The 17,409-nt window shown below is 46.0% G+C and overlaps 1 protein-coding gene across 3 annotated transcripts in view; it reads right to left on the bottom strand.

Moving 5' to 3' along the window:
- Positions 1-12,779: 12,779 nt before the first annotated feature.
- The window catches only part of ING1 (inhibitor of growth family member 1), a 5,628-nt gene continuing 998 nt past the window's right edge, over positions 12,780-17,409 (bottom strand). The window contains exons 1-2 of one of the 3 annotated variants that reach the window (XM_010728586.3): positions 16,080-16,720; positions 12,780-14,421 (exon numbers count right to left, since the gene is read on the bottom strand). In XM_010728586.3, coding sequence (XP_010726888.1) covers positions 13,718-14,350 — 633 coding nt within the window. In that variant the 5' untranslated portion in view covers positions 14,351-14,421; positions 16,080-16,720 and the 3' untranslated portion in view covers positions 12,780-13,717. The other 2 variants (XM_010728587.3, XM_010728585.3) reach the window with 2 other exon arrangements.

The following is a 17,409-nucleotide window of genomic DNA, read 5'->3' as shown; positions in this document are numbered from 1 at the left end:
CAAGAAAGACAAAAAAATCTTTAAATAAAAAAAATAGTTTTCCTTTTTTTGTTTACTCACCTTATATTATGTTAGCATTGAATTTTCGAGATGAAGGCTGGAGTAATACCACCTATGCCTTTGCTAGCCCATAATTACACTGATTTCAGAAGGAGAAATCTGTAAGAATTGCCAAGGGAGAGCAAGAGAAGGGAAAGGACAAAAAGCTGAAACAAAACCATGAGGCTAATTGCAATGGTGACTGTCTGACATTTCCCATTTCCTCCTGAAGCACACTTATCCCACAAAACTTTAATGCTGGTGTGCTGTGAGCGAGCCCCTCTGGCACATAGGCTGTGGGGTCAAGCACCTCTGTACCAGCAGTCATGTGCGTCCCTGAGATACTGAGGGCATCACATGGATGCTGGGAACAGAACCATATCAGAGGTCAGGCGTTTTAGAGTGTGCAAGTTGCACATTTTTATGCAGCTTGGAGTAAAGTTCCTGTTGCAAACTATTGTCTCCAGAAAGAGAAATCAGAAAGTGCTGTCCCCGAGGGCTCTTTGTGTGTGTGTGCAATGATGATGGCTGCAAAGTGCTTGGCCCTTGAGAGAAGGGGTGAACAGATGAGCAAAAACTGGCATGTTAAGGTCTCCTTGCTCAAACAGCTCACATTTAAAAATACCTTATTAGCATTCTCCCACAGATGTAAAAGTGGTGCAGGGAATGGTTAAACATCAGCACGATACAGGGTGCTTACCTCCGTATAGCTATGTGCTTTGACATTTCAAGAGCAACCAGAACATTTTCCAGTGCAAATGGAACAAGAAAGGTGGCAACAGGATCCCTTGCTAAAAGTTATTAGAACTAGTACCCTGCAAAGCAGGGAGGACAGCTAAGAGAAGGAAAACACAGCTAAGACAGCCTGCTTTCTGCCTTTCTTTGTAAGCATGATAACACTTTGTACTTGCTTAATGCTTTGCTTTGATCAAATTAAACTGTTTTACTCTCATGTTGAGTCTGGTCTGATAATGAGCTGATCTTGCAGTGAGCTGGGAGGCGGTGGTGTTCTCTTCAGAAAGAGCAAACTGCAGGATGAGTGGCTTGAGGCACAGGAGCACTGTGTGACAGTCAGGATGGGTGTTGAAGACCATCAAGAGCAGCACACATGTTTTCATGGTGTTACTTTCTAAGTGTAAGAGCTAGTAATGCCAGGTAATGACCAGAGGAGAAATATTTCATCTGACAAAAACCTTTTTCTTTTTTCTTTGCTGATTTTCCATGGTTGAGAAGAATACACTTGATGCTCAAAGGGAAAATAAATGGGTGCCTCTGCTCCTAGCAGTGGGAGTCCGAGGGGATGCTCAACTTGTCCAAGTGCATGTGTGTGCACTGCCTTCATCTGTAAGGCTCTGTGCAGCTGCTGCTTGACTCTATCCAGCCAAGGGGGGCCGGAGGCAGCCTGCGACCCCTCCAGAAGTCTGATGGAGAGCGATGTACCAGGGACGGATCATTTATCCTCTCCTCAAATCTGAACAGGTTGGTTTTTATCACTGAAGGTTTTGGACCATGGACATGTCTGAGGAGCGTCTGTAACACTCTCTGATGCGATGATGGTTAATGGTCTGACCTCACTGACATAGATATCCAATATTGACTGTGATGCATTCAAGATATTTTCCTCAAACATTTTTCTTCATCCTTGTTTGTAGCTGTATTTGAAGTCCTGGAGACAGCTGAAATACCACAGCTTTGGATTTTCCTGCCTTATGCCAGATAGCTTTTGCATGCCAGTGCTAACAAACTACTGCACTGTGACTTCTGAACCTCAGCTTTAGAAATGTGACAAATCAGACTGTCGTGGTTTTGCCTGGGATAGAGTTAGGTTTGGGATTTCTGTTGAAAACAGTGGTACTAACATACCAGTGCTTTAGTTGTCGCAGAGAAGTGTTGCACAGACCAAGGACTTCTCTACTTCTTGTAGCAAGGCACCTTCCTTGCCAGCAAGGAGCTGAGGGTGCCAAGCAGCAGGCGACAAAGCCAGGGCAGCTGGCCCAGGCTGGCCAAGGAGATATTTCATACCATATTCTGTTATGCTTAGCAATAAAAAATGTAGGGAAAGAAGAAGGAAAGAAGGAAGCTGGGGATGTCAGCAGTGATGGTGAAGATACTGCTATTCGTGATGTACTGTTTCTTTAGCGGTGGCTGAAGCAGTGAATTAACTCCTCGTTTGGCTTTGTTTGCATTGCCCTGCTTTTGCTTTACTAGTAAACTGCCTTCCTCTCATCCCACAGGTTCTCATATTGCCTTTCTGTCTCTCTCCTCATCCCACCTGGGAGATGAGCGAGGAGCTGCTTGGAGCTGAGCGCTTGCAGACAAAACCCCAACTGTGTGGCTGCTCCTGGGGATGGACTCGTGTTACAATATTAGTGTCATGTAATTCTTTCTAGGTCAGCCTAGAATGGCATTTGTGCACTTGTAATGTAGGAATGGCTGACTGAAAATGAAGTCCTGGGCTTTTGCACGACTTGGCACAGCCTTCTGGGCCTGAATGTCAAGTCTGGCTAAATAAGTCTTCAGGGATCAGAGCTGAGCTTTCAGTCATCAGAAACTTGTTCTAGTGTCAACATCCTGTAGGATTTCATTTCCTAGGTATTTTTGAATGATTGTGCTTTGCTAACGTGATCATTCTCGTCCCAAAGGTTTCTGAAGAGGTAATTTCATCACAACCAATATTGTTGGGTTTTTTAGTTTGATGACCTTTGACTCTCAAGCTGAGCTGGTTCACAGGTATGGGCCACACCACAAAGTACTTCAGGATCCACTTAAAATCCGGCTCAAAAGCCAACCTCGTAACTCCATCCAGCCTATTCAGACTAGAAAATCTTATTAATTCCTTCTGGATTCCAAATTCTGAATACATTTGGATATATTATGGTATATGTGACCACTTCCTAGGGGACACTGGGCTGGATGGCATTATCTGATTTACTCACTGGGAATTGTGAACATATTCTGTCACATTCTTCCACGTCACTGTTCATTTCAAAACGCTCTGAACTAGTGGCACTAGGAAGAGTAATTGCTCTTCCGTGTTTCCAGGTGTGTTACATCAGTCTTAATAATTACATGCTTGATTTAAGATTAACATACTGTGAAACATGCTTGTATTAAGATACCATTTGCAGCAAATGAGCTATCAAATGTGACAACACTTCTCCCCACAATGTTGGAGGGCCAATCTTTTTTCTTCTCCAACAAGGTTTGCTATATATACCATCTTCACCACTGCAGCACATTTTGGGCAGGCCCCTGTGCAGCCAGGAGTTGGATGTGATTATCCTTATGGGTTCCTTCCAGTTTGGGAGATTCTGTGATTCTGTGATTCAGCACTGAAGTTTTCTGACATTGTTGAAGGGTTGCATAAGGAAATGTGTAGGCTGAATGGAACAGATAGTAATGGGATGAGTAAAATCGGATAGAATGACTCTTCCTATATGAAGGGATATGCCAGTGCCTGCATAGGTTTAACTTGGATTAAAAATAAAATAGCTGGGTTGGTCTCTCTTTTTAATGGGATCCCCAAGCACAAAGTTATTTTACTTGTAAGAATAATTACATTTCAAAGATGGAGAACAGATTACTTTCTGCTTGGAGGAGAGTTTTCTATTTGCATGAGTGAACTTGCAGCATCCACAGAAGCCTGCCGATCCAAAGGTGCGACAGTTTTGCATGGGGAGAGATGAGTACCTGCAAAAAGCAGAGAGCTGAACTGGAGGCTCACACACAGCTGAGCCAGCAGAGCGACCCACAGCTGGTCCTGGCTGGTGGTCATGCTGGCCCACTGCTGGTCTTCCATGGCCAGTGCCTTTTGGACCCTCTCCTGTGACCATTTGCCTCCCGAAATGGCTCTCAGAGGAGCCCAACATGTGGTGTAGCCAGCAGAGGTGGTGGAAGGAGATGGGGAGGGAGCTGGCCCTGCCTGGCAGCAACTGGCTGTTATGCTGGCTCATGCATCACATGAAACCTTACCCTAAGACAGCTGCAAGAGGAGGAACAGCACAAATGGGAACCTGGAAAGAAAAAGGCAAAGCAGCTCTTTCTGCCTCAGTATGACTTTTCTGATGTGGCAGTGGCAGAAGGAAGCCAGCTCTGGTGAGAGGAGAGCAGGAAGAACAGCAGCACCACGAGCTGGGTTGAGGCACAGAACAGACGAAGCAGCAAAGTGACAGCCCATGTGACATTTCTAGCAGTGTATCTTTTCAAAAAGAAGCTTCTTAAATGGAGAAGGAAGCACAAATATGTCCTCTGGGCCACCAGACAACTCAGGAAAACAGCTCACAGGATATCACAAGAGTTCTGTGGCAGGTTCCCAGCTGCTCTGCAGGAAGTAATGTTGCTTGCAAGCAATGCATGGGAACAAGTTTTGGTAGAAAGGGGTGCCTTGAAGGTGCCCAAGGAAGAGGCACCTTTTACCTTACTAAATCATGTTTTTCATGGGAAGAGAGAAATGGGGCTCTCAAAGTAGCCTTTGACAAACTGCTTCACATCAGAAAGAGAACCACTTCACAGTTTCTTTTAAGCAAAACAAGTTAAGCCCTTCTGTCTCTCTCCTTATCCCACCTAGGAGGTGAGCGAGGAGCCGCTTGGAGCTGAGTGCTGGAAAAGGTGATGAAGAGAGAGAGTTTGACTCTTGTTTAAAAGCACCTGTGCTGAGTACAGCAGCATAGAATTCACCAGGGAGTTGAGGGCTGGCCACTGACACTGTTAGAGTTGGGTTAAGGGACATAACCTTGGTCAGATCCAGAAATTCCTGGCAGTTTGAGGCACAGTGATTCTCCACTGACTTCTTACACATTCACTCTCGTTCCCCATCCTCCTAGTTTTTCTTCAGCTGATATTGATCTTTTTAAGACGTATAAAGCAAATAATTGTATTTAACAGCCATGGTTGTGAGCATCCAATGAGCTCCTAAAAATCTCAGAATGTGAATCTACAATGTTTACCCTCAGGCAGGAATCCCATTAACAATTTAAGATGTCTGTATGCAACAGAACAGTGAGGGTAATTTTCATCTAGAAGGGATCAATCTAACGGTGTACTCTAGATCTCTGCACATTACAGAGCTGGTTTTCCTCTGAGTAAATTCCAATTTATATACAGGGAGCTATGAAAAATCTCAGCACTTTCTCTCTATGGCTCATTTAGAAAGTTTTCCTTAATCCTGGAAAGAGCCTTCATAACGTGACCCAGGCTTGCACACCTACCACTTACTGGCAGAACACTGTTGGCTTGCCACGTAGGCCTGGAGCTCCTCCAGTGTCAAAGGCCTCAGTGTATGGAAAATTCACCAGGTGTGGTTGGCATAAAACAACAAAAAGCAGCCTGACAGGTGAGGCTGATGGGGGAAAAAACACTTTTAACTGGATTTGTCTGAATGCAGCCTGCCTCAACAAAGATCATTATCGCTAAATAGGCAGAGCCCACTAACAGTTCTCACACTTGGAAACATGGTTTCTCAATGAAAGGGGAAATTAAACTGGATGCCATCAGAGATCTTCAGATAAACAGAAAAGAGGGCAGTCCAAACCAGCAAATTATCATCAGAGAATAGATTAGTAGATTAGGTAATTTTATTATCTATTAATAGAACATTAATAAGTGTTACATAGTCTGTAGCACTTCCATTAGAAGTGTCTGATGTACCTTTCTTGAGGACCTGGCTTTCCTCCTGCTTCCAGCTCTGTCTTCACATGGGTGATGAGGGTCTGCAACTACACCAAACCCTTCCAGCCACCAGAGCTCCCCAGGTGATGCTGAAACACATAAAACCTCCTCAGAAATGTGGGAAGAGCGGGAGGAGGGATGATAAGAAAGGACGTGGGGGTCTTGTCGGCTGCAGTCCCTGTGGGAGGTGACAGTCTGGCCGGGCTCTCATGGGAGTTTATAGAATTGTAAGGTCACAGAATATCCTGAGTTGGAAGAGACCCACAGAGATCATCGAGTCCAACTCCTGGTTCAACTCGGAACAACCCAACATTCAAACACTGAGCCTGAGAGCAGAGTTCCTTGAACTCTGGCACTGGGGGCCGTGCCCACAGCCCTGGGCATCCTGTTCCGTGCCCACTGCCCTGTGGTGCAGCCCCTTTCCCTAACCCCCAGCTGCCCCTCCCCTGACAGCTCCATGCCGTTCCCTCGGCCCCTGTTGCTGTCACACAGAGCAGGCACTGCATCTAGTGTCTAAAAACAACACTCAGAGCCCAGGATTTTAAAGCATGGCAAGGTGCTTGAGCACAGCAAACTTAAGAGCAAACCATGGAGAGGAGGTACAAGATGGATCTGGTGATCAGGCACAGCTAAGGCCCTTCTGGCTGTGGCATAGTTGTTGGCAGTCTCCAGCAACTTGGAGCCACCCTGGCAACAGAGAGAAACCTGAGCCAGCCCAGAGCTTTAGTCTTGTGCTGCTTGGTCACTGGTAGCTCCAAGAGCTATGGTTGTGCACATACTATCCTGTGACTATGGGGATGAAGGTCTTCTCACACAGTTCTTCTCTACATCATCCTGCTGTACAAAAACTGAGAAGTGTTTTAAAAAGGGCTATCTTGAGTGGATTGTACGTTTTTATACCCCACTGTTGACAGGGCCCTCTGTAGAGATGTGAAGACAACCTTAGTAGAAGTGAGAATCAGACTACTTCAACAGCAGCAAGTGGCAATCAGTATTCACTTCATAGCCATGGGCTCCTGGGATGTCACAAACACTGAATGTCTGCCCATTGCTGCTACCACAGAAAGCAGGGGATTGAAAAAAAAAAGCTGCTGATTACAGGTAATGCTGGGAGGAATCCCTCAGGTCACGAATTCCGCATAGCTCAGCCTGACGGATTTTACCAGCAGTGCTTGCTTCAAGTGATCCCACACAAAATTACTGCACTCTTTCAGGCCACGCACCCAGCTCTGAACAACCTTTCAGGCAGTGACATTCTTTCTCCAACTGGATGAAGGAACAAAGCCGTAAACAGGTAGAGGAGAAAATTACTGCTCTGGCAATAGCCTCTCAAGTAACAAAGCTGGTGGGAAGAAGTGAGGCAAAAAAAAAAATCTACCTGTAGTTGGAGATAACAGCTGCCAATAAAAGCTTCAGGCTTCTTTCATTTCAAGGCCCAGGACATTGAGTCTGCATACTGAGAACGATGATATGGAATTGCAGAATGGTTTGAGTTGGAAGAACTTTAAGAATGACCTGGTCCGACCCTCCTATTATGGGCAGGGATACATTCCACCGTATCTGGCTGCACAGGACCCCATCCAACCTGGCCTTGAATGCCTTCAGTGGTGGGGCATCTGAGTAAATAATTTCTTCTTCATATCTAAACCTGTCCTCTTTTAGTGGTATGACCCCGTGTCACACCACTACATGCTCTGGTATGGTTATGGTCTCTCCCCATCTTACCTGTGGGGCCCCTTTATGCATCAGAAAACCTCTATAAAGTCTCCCTGAAGCCTCCTTTTCTCCCAGCTACAGAGTCCCACTTCTATCAGCCTGTCTTCGTAGGAGAGGTGCTCCAGCCATATGATCATCTTCATGGCCCTCCTCTGTACTTTTCCCAATAGCTCTACATCCTTCGTGTGCTGGGGGAACTTGCTCCATGATTTTCCAAGGCAGTAAATTGTGGCTGACCCACATGTAGTTTCCCAGATTGTCCTATTGGATTTTTAAAAATATTATTGAATGTTATTTCCAAACCATGCTACATACAAGTAATCATCTGCATACCTGGCATAGTCCATGTGCAGTCCTTCTACCTCTGTCCTATGGTCACCTTCTTGATCATCCCAGTTCACCTAAAATTTGAGGGGCACGATGATAACTGCCTATATCTATGTGAAGGGCAATTCCCTTCAGATGTCTGGCTGCTGGGAATCCCAGTTCTTTGTACCTGTTGCAAAAATCAAGACCCATTCCTGAAAACCTCTCCAGGTTCCAGCAACAGTGATCAAGAAAAAGCGACTCTGTAGTTACTGCTTTTCCCTTCTCCTGAAAATAAATATAAAATCTTTCAATCCTCAGTGTGAAAAAAATACTAATGTTTTTTTCATGGAAATTAATATTCATGGTGTTTTTTGTAGAAATTCACATAGCTTTGGTTTTACAGTGGGTTGAAGTCGAATGTAATTTCATCTGCTTCTGCTCTGACACAGTGAATGCATCCCTGCCTTGCCTCTGGCTTATGAAGACAAGGTTCTACAGCTTCCCTGGACACCTCTGCAGACATGGATGGTATCACCCAGTCAGCAACATGTCCTGTAAAATACAGTCTGTAGGTGATATGACACCTTGGCAATCCACCTGTAGCAGTTCTTCAACACGCTCCTGCATGGCATGCCATAGTTCTGGCTTTGCAGGGTATTGCTGCTGTCTCTGCAGATAATAGCCTCCAGACCTTTTATCAAAACCAGCAGAAGTGCAAAAGTCTCATGTATTTTGTATTTATCTTTTAGGAAATGTGATGTTCTGTTTCTTTTGAACCTGTTTAGCTATAACTCCTTTAAATATTTTATGGCTCAGAAAGGATTACTTCTAATACAGAAGTCCAGCTGTTTACTTTGCTGTTGTGCTCCATCTTCCACCCCTCACAAGGCCCTCTCTTCCCTTGGTAAAGGTTTCTTTGTGTTGATTCTAAAGGCTCAGCACAACAGAGTTCTCATGACATCTTCTGTATCTTGAGATATATGCACGTGTTTGTGTATGTATGACAAAGACTGAGAGTAGTATCAGTAACTCCAGTTTAAAATATACTGCTTTTGCCTTCTTGAAGCTATCTCCAGTCCAAGCAAAAGAGGTTCAGCAGATAAAAAGCTGAGACAAATTACAAAATAAATCAAATCCTGATAGAGCGTGGAAATCACTGCATCTAAGCAATCATATTTCTGTCCTGTAGCGAAGTATGCCAAAAATGATATTATTGTGATCAAAGTTTTTAGGTAATTGTGACCACAGATTAGAATTGATTAAGGTTCAAGCTGTGCTACATTCATTTCCTTCCAATGGCCGTGTCCTCGGGGGGCACCTACAAACCAAAGCATTAGAACTCAGGGGACCTTTCTGAAAGAGTTACTCATTATCTTTCAGATGTTGAATAAAATCACCTTGTGGAACACGCATCTAACAACTCATCTTTCACTGATACAGCTCTCAATAAATTGTCTGCTCCCAGAGTTGTTGAGGAAGTTATTATGAGAACGGAGCATTTTATTTCAGATGAGACCATGCAAATCTCAAGGAGAGAGAAGGCCGGCAGAAGGATAAAGTCCCCTGATGTATATCTAATAATTAACACAGTGGAACATTCTTTCCCATACTCAGGTAAATCACTTATACACAGTTCACTTGGGTTTCTCATCCTTATCTCCAAGACCTTTTTTTTTTTTGGCAAGTTTGATTTTTATTTTGGAAAAAAAAAAAAGAATCAGTGAAGTGTATGATGTGGGAGTGCAGGATGTATAGCACTGGAGGGACAACAGTCAGTGAAACTGCATTAATTTTCCCACAAAGTGAGAGTGCAAGAGATAATTCCATCTGTCTCCACCAAGTTCTACACTTGAAAGATCCAAGTTTATTTTAAGCATATATATGTGTTTACGTATGCTGAGTTAGCAGCCCCTAGATGTGTTATCTCTTTGGGCCCTACCAGCCAAATGGAGCTGTCTTTGTATCACAATCCCTTTCCCAAAGCAAAAGTGAGGAGCGGAGGTTCAGGCCCAGCTCATCCGGCATACCTGTGGAGAGCAGACATCTCACCACCATGAAGCCAGTGGTGTCTGCATCTCCTGCAGCTCCAGGGGTCTCCTGCAAGCCTTCCACCCCAGCTGACGGCAGCATATGAAGGCTGAATTGTTAAAGTCAGCTGTTGAAAATTAAAAGCAACATCTCTTCCAGCAGAGCTTCCGTAAGGCCCTGTAAAGCTGCCTATAGGGTGACCATGGTCATGGGCTCAAGGAGCAATGTGACACTCACCAACAAGCAGAAGCCCTCCTGCTCTAGCCACCAATTCAGCTCCTCTGGTTCCAATGGGTATGTCAGCTCTTTTTGACTACCACCACCAAAGAACGCTTACCAGGAAATCTAGCCACTCTGAGCTGATGAGAAAACCTCAGTCCTGCCTCTCAGCACTTCACAGAGATGCTTCATCTCTACTGTGCCATTCCTTTTGCTTGCTAGATCTGGGACTTCAATAATACCTGGGAAAATAAACTAAGAAGCCATGTGTAGTATTATGAGCTCACTTAGTTTTGGTGTTGCACTGAATGCAAGAAATTCTTACCTCTTTCGGACTGTGGCCAGCACAAGCAGCGTTATTTCTAGAGACTGAACTGGCTATGAAGCAAGTGGATGCCCCATCCCTGGGGGCACTCAAGGCCAGGCTGGATGTGGCTCTGGGCAGCCTGGTCTAGTGACTGGTGACTATGTACACTGCAGGGTGGTTGAAACTTGATGATCTTTGAGGTCCTTTTCAACCCAGGCCATTCTATGAGTCTATGTTTCTAAGTCTAACTCAAGCAACAGAATGGATCCCCGTAATATTCACATTTGCTTTGAAACACTCCTGCTACTGTGAACTTCTTCATATCACGCACCATTTACAATATTTTGACAATTCTAAAAGATAAAGTAAAAATACTCTGAAAAGTAAGACCAGTGGAGTAGTCCAATTCAATTGTATTCATTCTGTATGAAGACACAGTTAATAAGCAGCTGTGCTCCATTAGTAAGAAACCTATTTAAACCTAATGATACGCATGGCCAGGGTTGGTGCTGCTTAATGGAGACAGTGCTTAATTGGGAGGCTTTCAGGTGACAGAACGGTTGGAAGTGACGCGTTGCTCTGCCTCATGTTTCAGCCTGACAGAGCCTGTATCTGTCCCACTAGGAGCATTCTGCAGCTGGCACTGTGCATGAAGTGCACCCTCGCTGCCCGCCTTCACCTTCCAGCTGTGCCTTCAGCACCAGCCCTCTCGCAGAACAAATCTGCTCCTCGAGGATGGAGACGACTCAAGTGTGAGGTCTGCTGCCAGCTCCCTCTGCCCAAGTGTTGAAGCTGTGGTTTTCATTAGTCAGAAGGATTTTATCACCAGCTCAAGTGCTCAGTAACACTATCTGGGCTTCCCTGAGACATCTATCCAGATCAGCAGTGAGTACAGCTGCCTGAATGCTTTCAGCGAGAAGTTTAAAAAGTTTAGGATTCCTATTGCTATGACTTCCCCTTCAACAAACAGCTGTGCTGTATTTTATATATTAGAAATTAATGCTGTAATACCGGTAATGCTGTAATACTCAGTTCCTAGAAGTGTGTGTCCCTCCTAATTGAGCCTTCTGCTGGCAGTCACAGTGAGAAATGGTCACCGAGAGCAGCCCCTGAATTGAACTACAGTAAGGAACTGTGCTCACAGATTGAAACCAGACCTCCAAATGATACAGCATAGGTCCTGCCAGCTATCAGGATCAAGGTTGCGGATGCCCCATCTCTGGAGGCATTCAAGACCAGGCTGGATGTGGCTCTGGGCAGCCTGGTCTGGTGTTTGGTGACCCTGAACATAGCAGGGTGACTGAAACTAGATGAACATTGTGGTCCTTTTCAACCCAGGCCATTCTATGGTTCTATTATTATGATTATGAAGGCAGCCTTTAATAAGGTCAGTCGTGGAGATGGAAAAGGAGAAGGTTATCAGCAGATAACAGCGATCCTAAAGTGCATTGGGAACAGGAGGTGGGCTGAGTGGTCATTTGAGCAATGCAAAGGTGACAGGGTCTGACAGCCTGTAGTGTCCTGAGCCACGTAGCGTACCTAGTGAGAAATACAACATGATTTTTGCTCATCACCGCGAGTCTGCCTGCCTGCTGGGGAGTATCCATGAGAGGTGAACCAGTGGTGTCTTTCCTGAACATCTTCAGAAAACACTCAGCCTCATCGAATCCTTTATGTCTGCCTGTGTCCAAAGCTCTTTCTCCTTCTTCCAATAGGAAGCTCAGCTCGAATACATAAGGGAAAAAAAGCATTACTTTAGGATTACGGTCTCAGCATCCAGGAAGCAAAACAATTACGGATTTTAAGAGAGCACCGTGTTCCCAAAATCCCAACCCCAGTCTCTCGCACTCTTACACAGCTGCATTCTGACCCCGGTGGATGTCCCAGCCTCTCCGTCCGCGTTTTGCTGCCAGCGCCTTTCCACCGTCGGTCCCTTCTGCACTTACAGCCAAGGCCCGCAGGGGGACGAAGAGCCGAGATCCTGCATAGAGGAAGCGGCGTGACAGCTCCGCCGCAAAGCTGCGGCACAGATCTGGGTACCCACAGCATCGCACCTTTATTACAGCTGATGGATTTTCACGAGAGGTGACCGTGAAAAATAAAAACACCTTCCCCGGCGCAGCTGCAACACTATTTTGAAAACGCTGTAATGCAAAAGAACTTTCTGCCAATAACACAAGCGTGGCATAATTTACATCTACCGTGGAAAGGCATGAAAACAACTGAGCAAGACCAGCTCCGTGCAATTGATTTTCAGATAAATGGCCAGGTCTGGGAGCGACTGCAAGCACAAGAAAGAGTAGCTGGGCAGAAGGTTAAGTGCTGCTTTGACTCTCCAGTGCTCTTGTTAGTCTGTAAAGATTGATTATCAGAACTGTAATTTGGTTACCACTACAATAGTTTCAGGTTTCCTAGCAGCAGCTTGCTGGAGCTGCTAAGGTTAAAGACAAATTATGTTTTTTTAATAAACTCTTGGAATGATCGTTAAACACAATTGGTAAGAAGCAAACTGTCAAAGTTGTTTCATTTATTTCTTAATATCACAGCTGTACAATTTTCATACATACAGCAGGAAATGCACATTAGTTACACAATGGCATTTGGCTGCATTTCCAAGTATAATACATTAAGTGCAATTCCACTTAAAAATGTACATTTATACAACTTAAACAAATTAAGGATTGCTACACTACTATCGGTGACAGTATAAAGCTTCGTTTATGTTAAGTCATTACTAAACCACTTCCTGGTTAAATATAAAACATATTCAATCATTTTAAAATTGTTTTTGTGGTACTCGGCCAGAATATAAAATATTTGCCGTGTAAAATTTAACCACTGGCTTTTCTTTTCAATAATCCCCTAAGCCTATTAAAATGTTTGCTGTCGAACTGTTATACTGGCACTTTGTAGCAGGAACCAAATTGTACCCTCCTTCAGTTTGACCTTGCAATGCTCATCACTGAAAGAAATGACATGTGTAATATATTGCAGCTTTATTCAGAAACAACCAGAGGGCTCAACTATTTTAACAATTCTGCTCAGATGTAAGTAACATTCTTCCATAAGGAAAAAGAAATTACATTTCAGAAATATTCGTCGTCAACATTTTAATGGTTGCTGTGCTACAAGCACTGGGAGGAAAAAAAAAAGTTAATTTATTTATCTTTTAAGACCCACCTGGATATTTAGTTTGAACTCTTATAACTTTACTTTTGGAATACATTGGTCCACAGACCATATTCTTGTTACAGCTTACCAAATGAAAAACAAAACTGCTCTTATTGCCGTCCCTGTAACAGGAATGGTTCAGTTTTAAACCTCCTTTAAAAATATACATTTTACAATCCTTTCACCTCAACAAAGGTGACACTGACAATAAATACACTGGTTTGGTGGTTTTCTTTTTCTTTTCCACGAAAAGTCTAGAAACTACCTGTTGTAGGCCCTTTCTTTTTTAGATTTCTCCAACGCCTTGTCCATAGTTTTCTCATTTTCTCCTCTACATTTGGGGCAGTACCATTTGCCCTTCGGTTTGTGATTGAGTCCCACGCACGAAAAGTGAAACCACTCAATGGGGCACTCATCATTATCGCATCCTATCATTTCTCCATAAGAGACTTGGTTGCATAAGCAGTATGTTGGCTCGTTAGGATCAATGGGAAGGTCTGGGGGAGAAGCTTCCCGCTCTGCTTTAGCCTTGGATCGTTTCTTCTTCTTGGATGTTTTTGCTTTCTTCTCCTTTGGAGTTCCTGAAGTGATGTCATCGTGGTCGTGATTATTTGAAGCATTTTCTCGATTCTCATTATTTCTTTGCCTCCTTGACCTCTTATTGTTGGGCTTCTCAGATTGAGTGATTGTCTCATTCTTTGACTTATCTTGGTTGGCTTTCCCACTGTTTCCAGTGGTGTCATTAGTCTCTTGGCAAGTCTCAAACAGTTCCACATGGCTGTCCACTTGTCTGGATCTATTCTCAACCAGCTCCACCATTTGACTGACGATTTGGATCTTCTCATCTCCCAGCTCCTGACTCCGAATCAATGCCCTCTGAATGCAGTGCAGCATTCTTCTCTTCTGCACGGCGTCATTCTCTCGTTTGAATTTTTCATAGTAGTCATCCAGGTCCTTCAGAATCTCTGCAAAGAAAAAATAAAACCAGTAAGGATCTCAGATAAAGAGCATGATGAAACAAAGCCTTCTTGTACTTTTCATCCCATGCAGCAACACCTTTTTGTAACACACAAAGCTGATCAGCTGAGAGCAGTCCTGCAGAGAAGGACCTGGGGGTCTTGATGGATTAAAAACTTAACACGAGCCAGCAGTGTGCTCTTGCAGCTTGGAAAACAAATGGTATCCTGGGCTCCTTCAGAAGAGGGGTGACCAGCAGAGACAGGGAGATGACTGTCCCTCTCTACTCTGCTCTTGTGAGGCCCCATCTGGAGTACTGTGTCCAAATCTGGAGTCCCCAGTACAAGAAAGACAGAGAGCTGTTGGAGAGGGTCCAGAGGAGAGCCACAAAGATGACCAGGAGACTGGAGCATCTCCCCTATGAAGACAGGCTGAGGGAACTGGGCTTGTTCAGCCTGGAGAAAAGAAGGACGTGGGGTGACCTCATTGCAGCCTTTCAGTACCTGAAGGGAGCCTACAAACAGGAGGAAAGTCAACTCTTTGAAAGCAGGACCAGGGGAAATGGTTTTAAGTTGAAGGAGGGAAGATTTAGGTTGGATGTCAGGGGGAAGTTCTTTACAGAGAGAGTGGTGAGGTGCTGGAACAGGCTGTCCAGAGAGGCTGTGGATGCCCCGTCCCTGGAGGTGTTCAAGGCCAGATTGGATGGGGCCCTGGGCAGCCTGGTCTCGTATTAAATGGGGAGGTTGGAGATTCATGATCCTTGAGGTCCCTTCCAACCCTGGCCATTCTGTGATTGTGATCAATGATGAATTCCCTGAAGCTGACATCTGCCCAGGGACTCATGACTCCGGTGGACTGCTTTTGTCCAGTAGGTCCCTCGGGAAGAGAATGCAAGTGCCGATTTAAGGAAAAAAAGAAAAAAGATGAAACAATCTCATGCACTTTGACAATTCTTTTCTTTAAACCCTTATCAATGATTTAAGAAAGTAATAATAATGACAGAAACTATGCACCAAAAGTTCTGACGTCAATTGCCGAATTGAAGGGGGAAGTAATAGAATACTTCCTAGGACATTTTCTGTATAATGACACAGATATTTGTAGCGAATGACTGAGAGTGGGAGAGAGAGAGAGCATAACCAGCACAGAAGTTAGCCAGTGAGTTACTTAATAATCGCTATCTCACTTGACAGCTGATGCAGAAGAACTCCAAATGCACCGAGCAAGGCATTCAGTTACAGCAAGTGCCATCCGATACTGCTCTGTTACTGCTGAGCATGAGGCCAATTAGACCCCGATGATGACACAACAACTACAATAACCAAGAAGTCTAGGCTGTTTCAGCCCTGCGTATTCTGCAAACCACCCACAACTTACTTTTCCAAATGCAGAAACATAATTTTCACTAAATATTTACTGTAAGAAAAGAGATAAGAGTTAGGAGGTAATTGTGACAATTTCTAGGGTATACCTACAAACTCACTTTAGGCAGAGCTTTTGGAGTTTTACTGTGGTACTCACACACACTCAGCCATCCTAACTCACGAGGACTTGGCTTCACAGACACCCCTGCCATCGTTCTGCTCACAGCTTTCCTTTTTCCCAGGTGAGTCCATTCTGGCTCGATGAGCAGGATGCACAGATACGGAATCTGACCCCAACTCACCGAGTGCAAATTATCAACGCATACGCAAACGTCTTTGCTAAAGCTGCTTGGAATATATCCTAACGTGTTTTGTTGTTGCTGGGGGTGGTGTTTTGATTTAAGAGATCTCGATGCTGTCCACTTCTGTGCTGGCACTGCGGTTTTGCCATCCCTGGGCAAATTGAACAAATCCATTCCGAAGATGCAGCGCTGACACGTGAAGCACACACAGGCTTTATACGGCCCTGTTAGTCACCGGCGTGACTAACGCCGGTACCTCACGCTGTTACCAGCTACCTCCAACAAGGAGCTCGGCTCTCACTACTCCAGCTAACGCTCCGCCCCTCCCGAGCTCAACAAGTCGGGACGTGCAGCACTCGGCAAGCGGCGGAACCCAGCGGCGCTAATTCCCAGCGGCTCAACTCCCCAACGCGTCCGTTCCCAGCGCCGGAGCCGCAGCGGCACTCCGGGATGCACGGCAGTGCCGGCCGCGCCCCGGATGTGACGGAGCAGCTATTGTTCTCCGGCAGGAAACCGGCGGCGGTCCCCCGGTTCGCAGCGCAACAGCCGGAGCAGAGGAAGCGGGGTAGGAGGGACCCGGAGAGGAGCGGAGGCGGCCCTCCCGCCATTCCGCCTATCAGAGTGGGCGACGAGGGAAGCCCGCCCCTGCTGGCGCCCCGTGCCCAATCGGAAGCCGGAAAAAGCAAAGAGTAAAAAAAGCAAAGAGCCAATCACAGCGCGCGGAGCTACGTCGCGCTCGCCCCTCCAGTGCCGCCGCGCCACTCACGAGCGGGAGGAGGCGGGTCCAGCCGCTTCCCCCCTCCCGCGACGCCGCCGGCCTCCGGACGCCCAAGGTTGGCCTGCCCGCTGCTGGCGCTGCAGCCAATCGGAGACCAGAGGCCGGGGCAGGTCGACATATTCAAATCAACGCCACAGAAAAGTTGCTTCTCGAAACGTCACACGGGGGCGGGGCGAAAGGCGGAACGACCCGTCCCGCGGCCCAATCAGCGAGAGGAGGCGAGCCGAGGACGGCCCGTGGGGAAGGCGTCCACCAATCAGCACGTCTGGGGGCGGGGCGAGCGGCGCTATGCTAACGAGGGGTGGTTATAAAAGCCACGCCGACGCCAAATCCCCACCACAGCGCGGAGGCACCCGCTGGTTGTAGGGTTTTGGAGCGCGGCACAACCGCGCCGATTGCCCTGCCCCGCCACTGCCGTCTCCCCACCCGCTGCCCAGCCCCCGCGGAAGTTTCCCCCGTCCCTTTCCCTCCCCAGGGGCCGCCTGGCGACATGCCCGCCGAGCACCGCAGGGCTCGCTCCCCACCTCCCCGGGAGCCGCGAGCAGGGGTCAC

This window comes from Meleagris gallopavo, chromosome 1 (genome assembly GCF_000146605.3).
Source record: "Meleagris gallopavo isolate NT-WF06-2002-E0010 breed Aviagen turkey brand Nicholas breeding stock chromosome 1, Turkey_5.1, whole genome shotgun sequence".
In the NCBI taxonomy this organism is placed as follows: domain Eukaryota; kingdom Metazoa; phylum Chordata; class Aves; order Galliformes; family Phasianidae; genus Meleagris; species Meleagris gallopavo.
The sequence above is the reverse complement of the archived record's forward strand: the minus strand, read 5'-3'. Positions and strand labels throughout refer to the sequence as shown.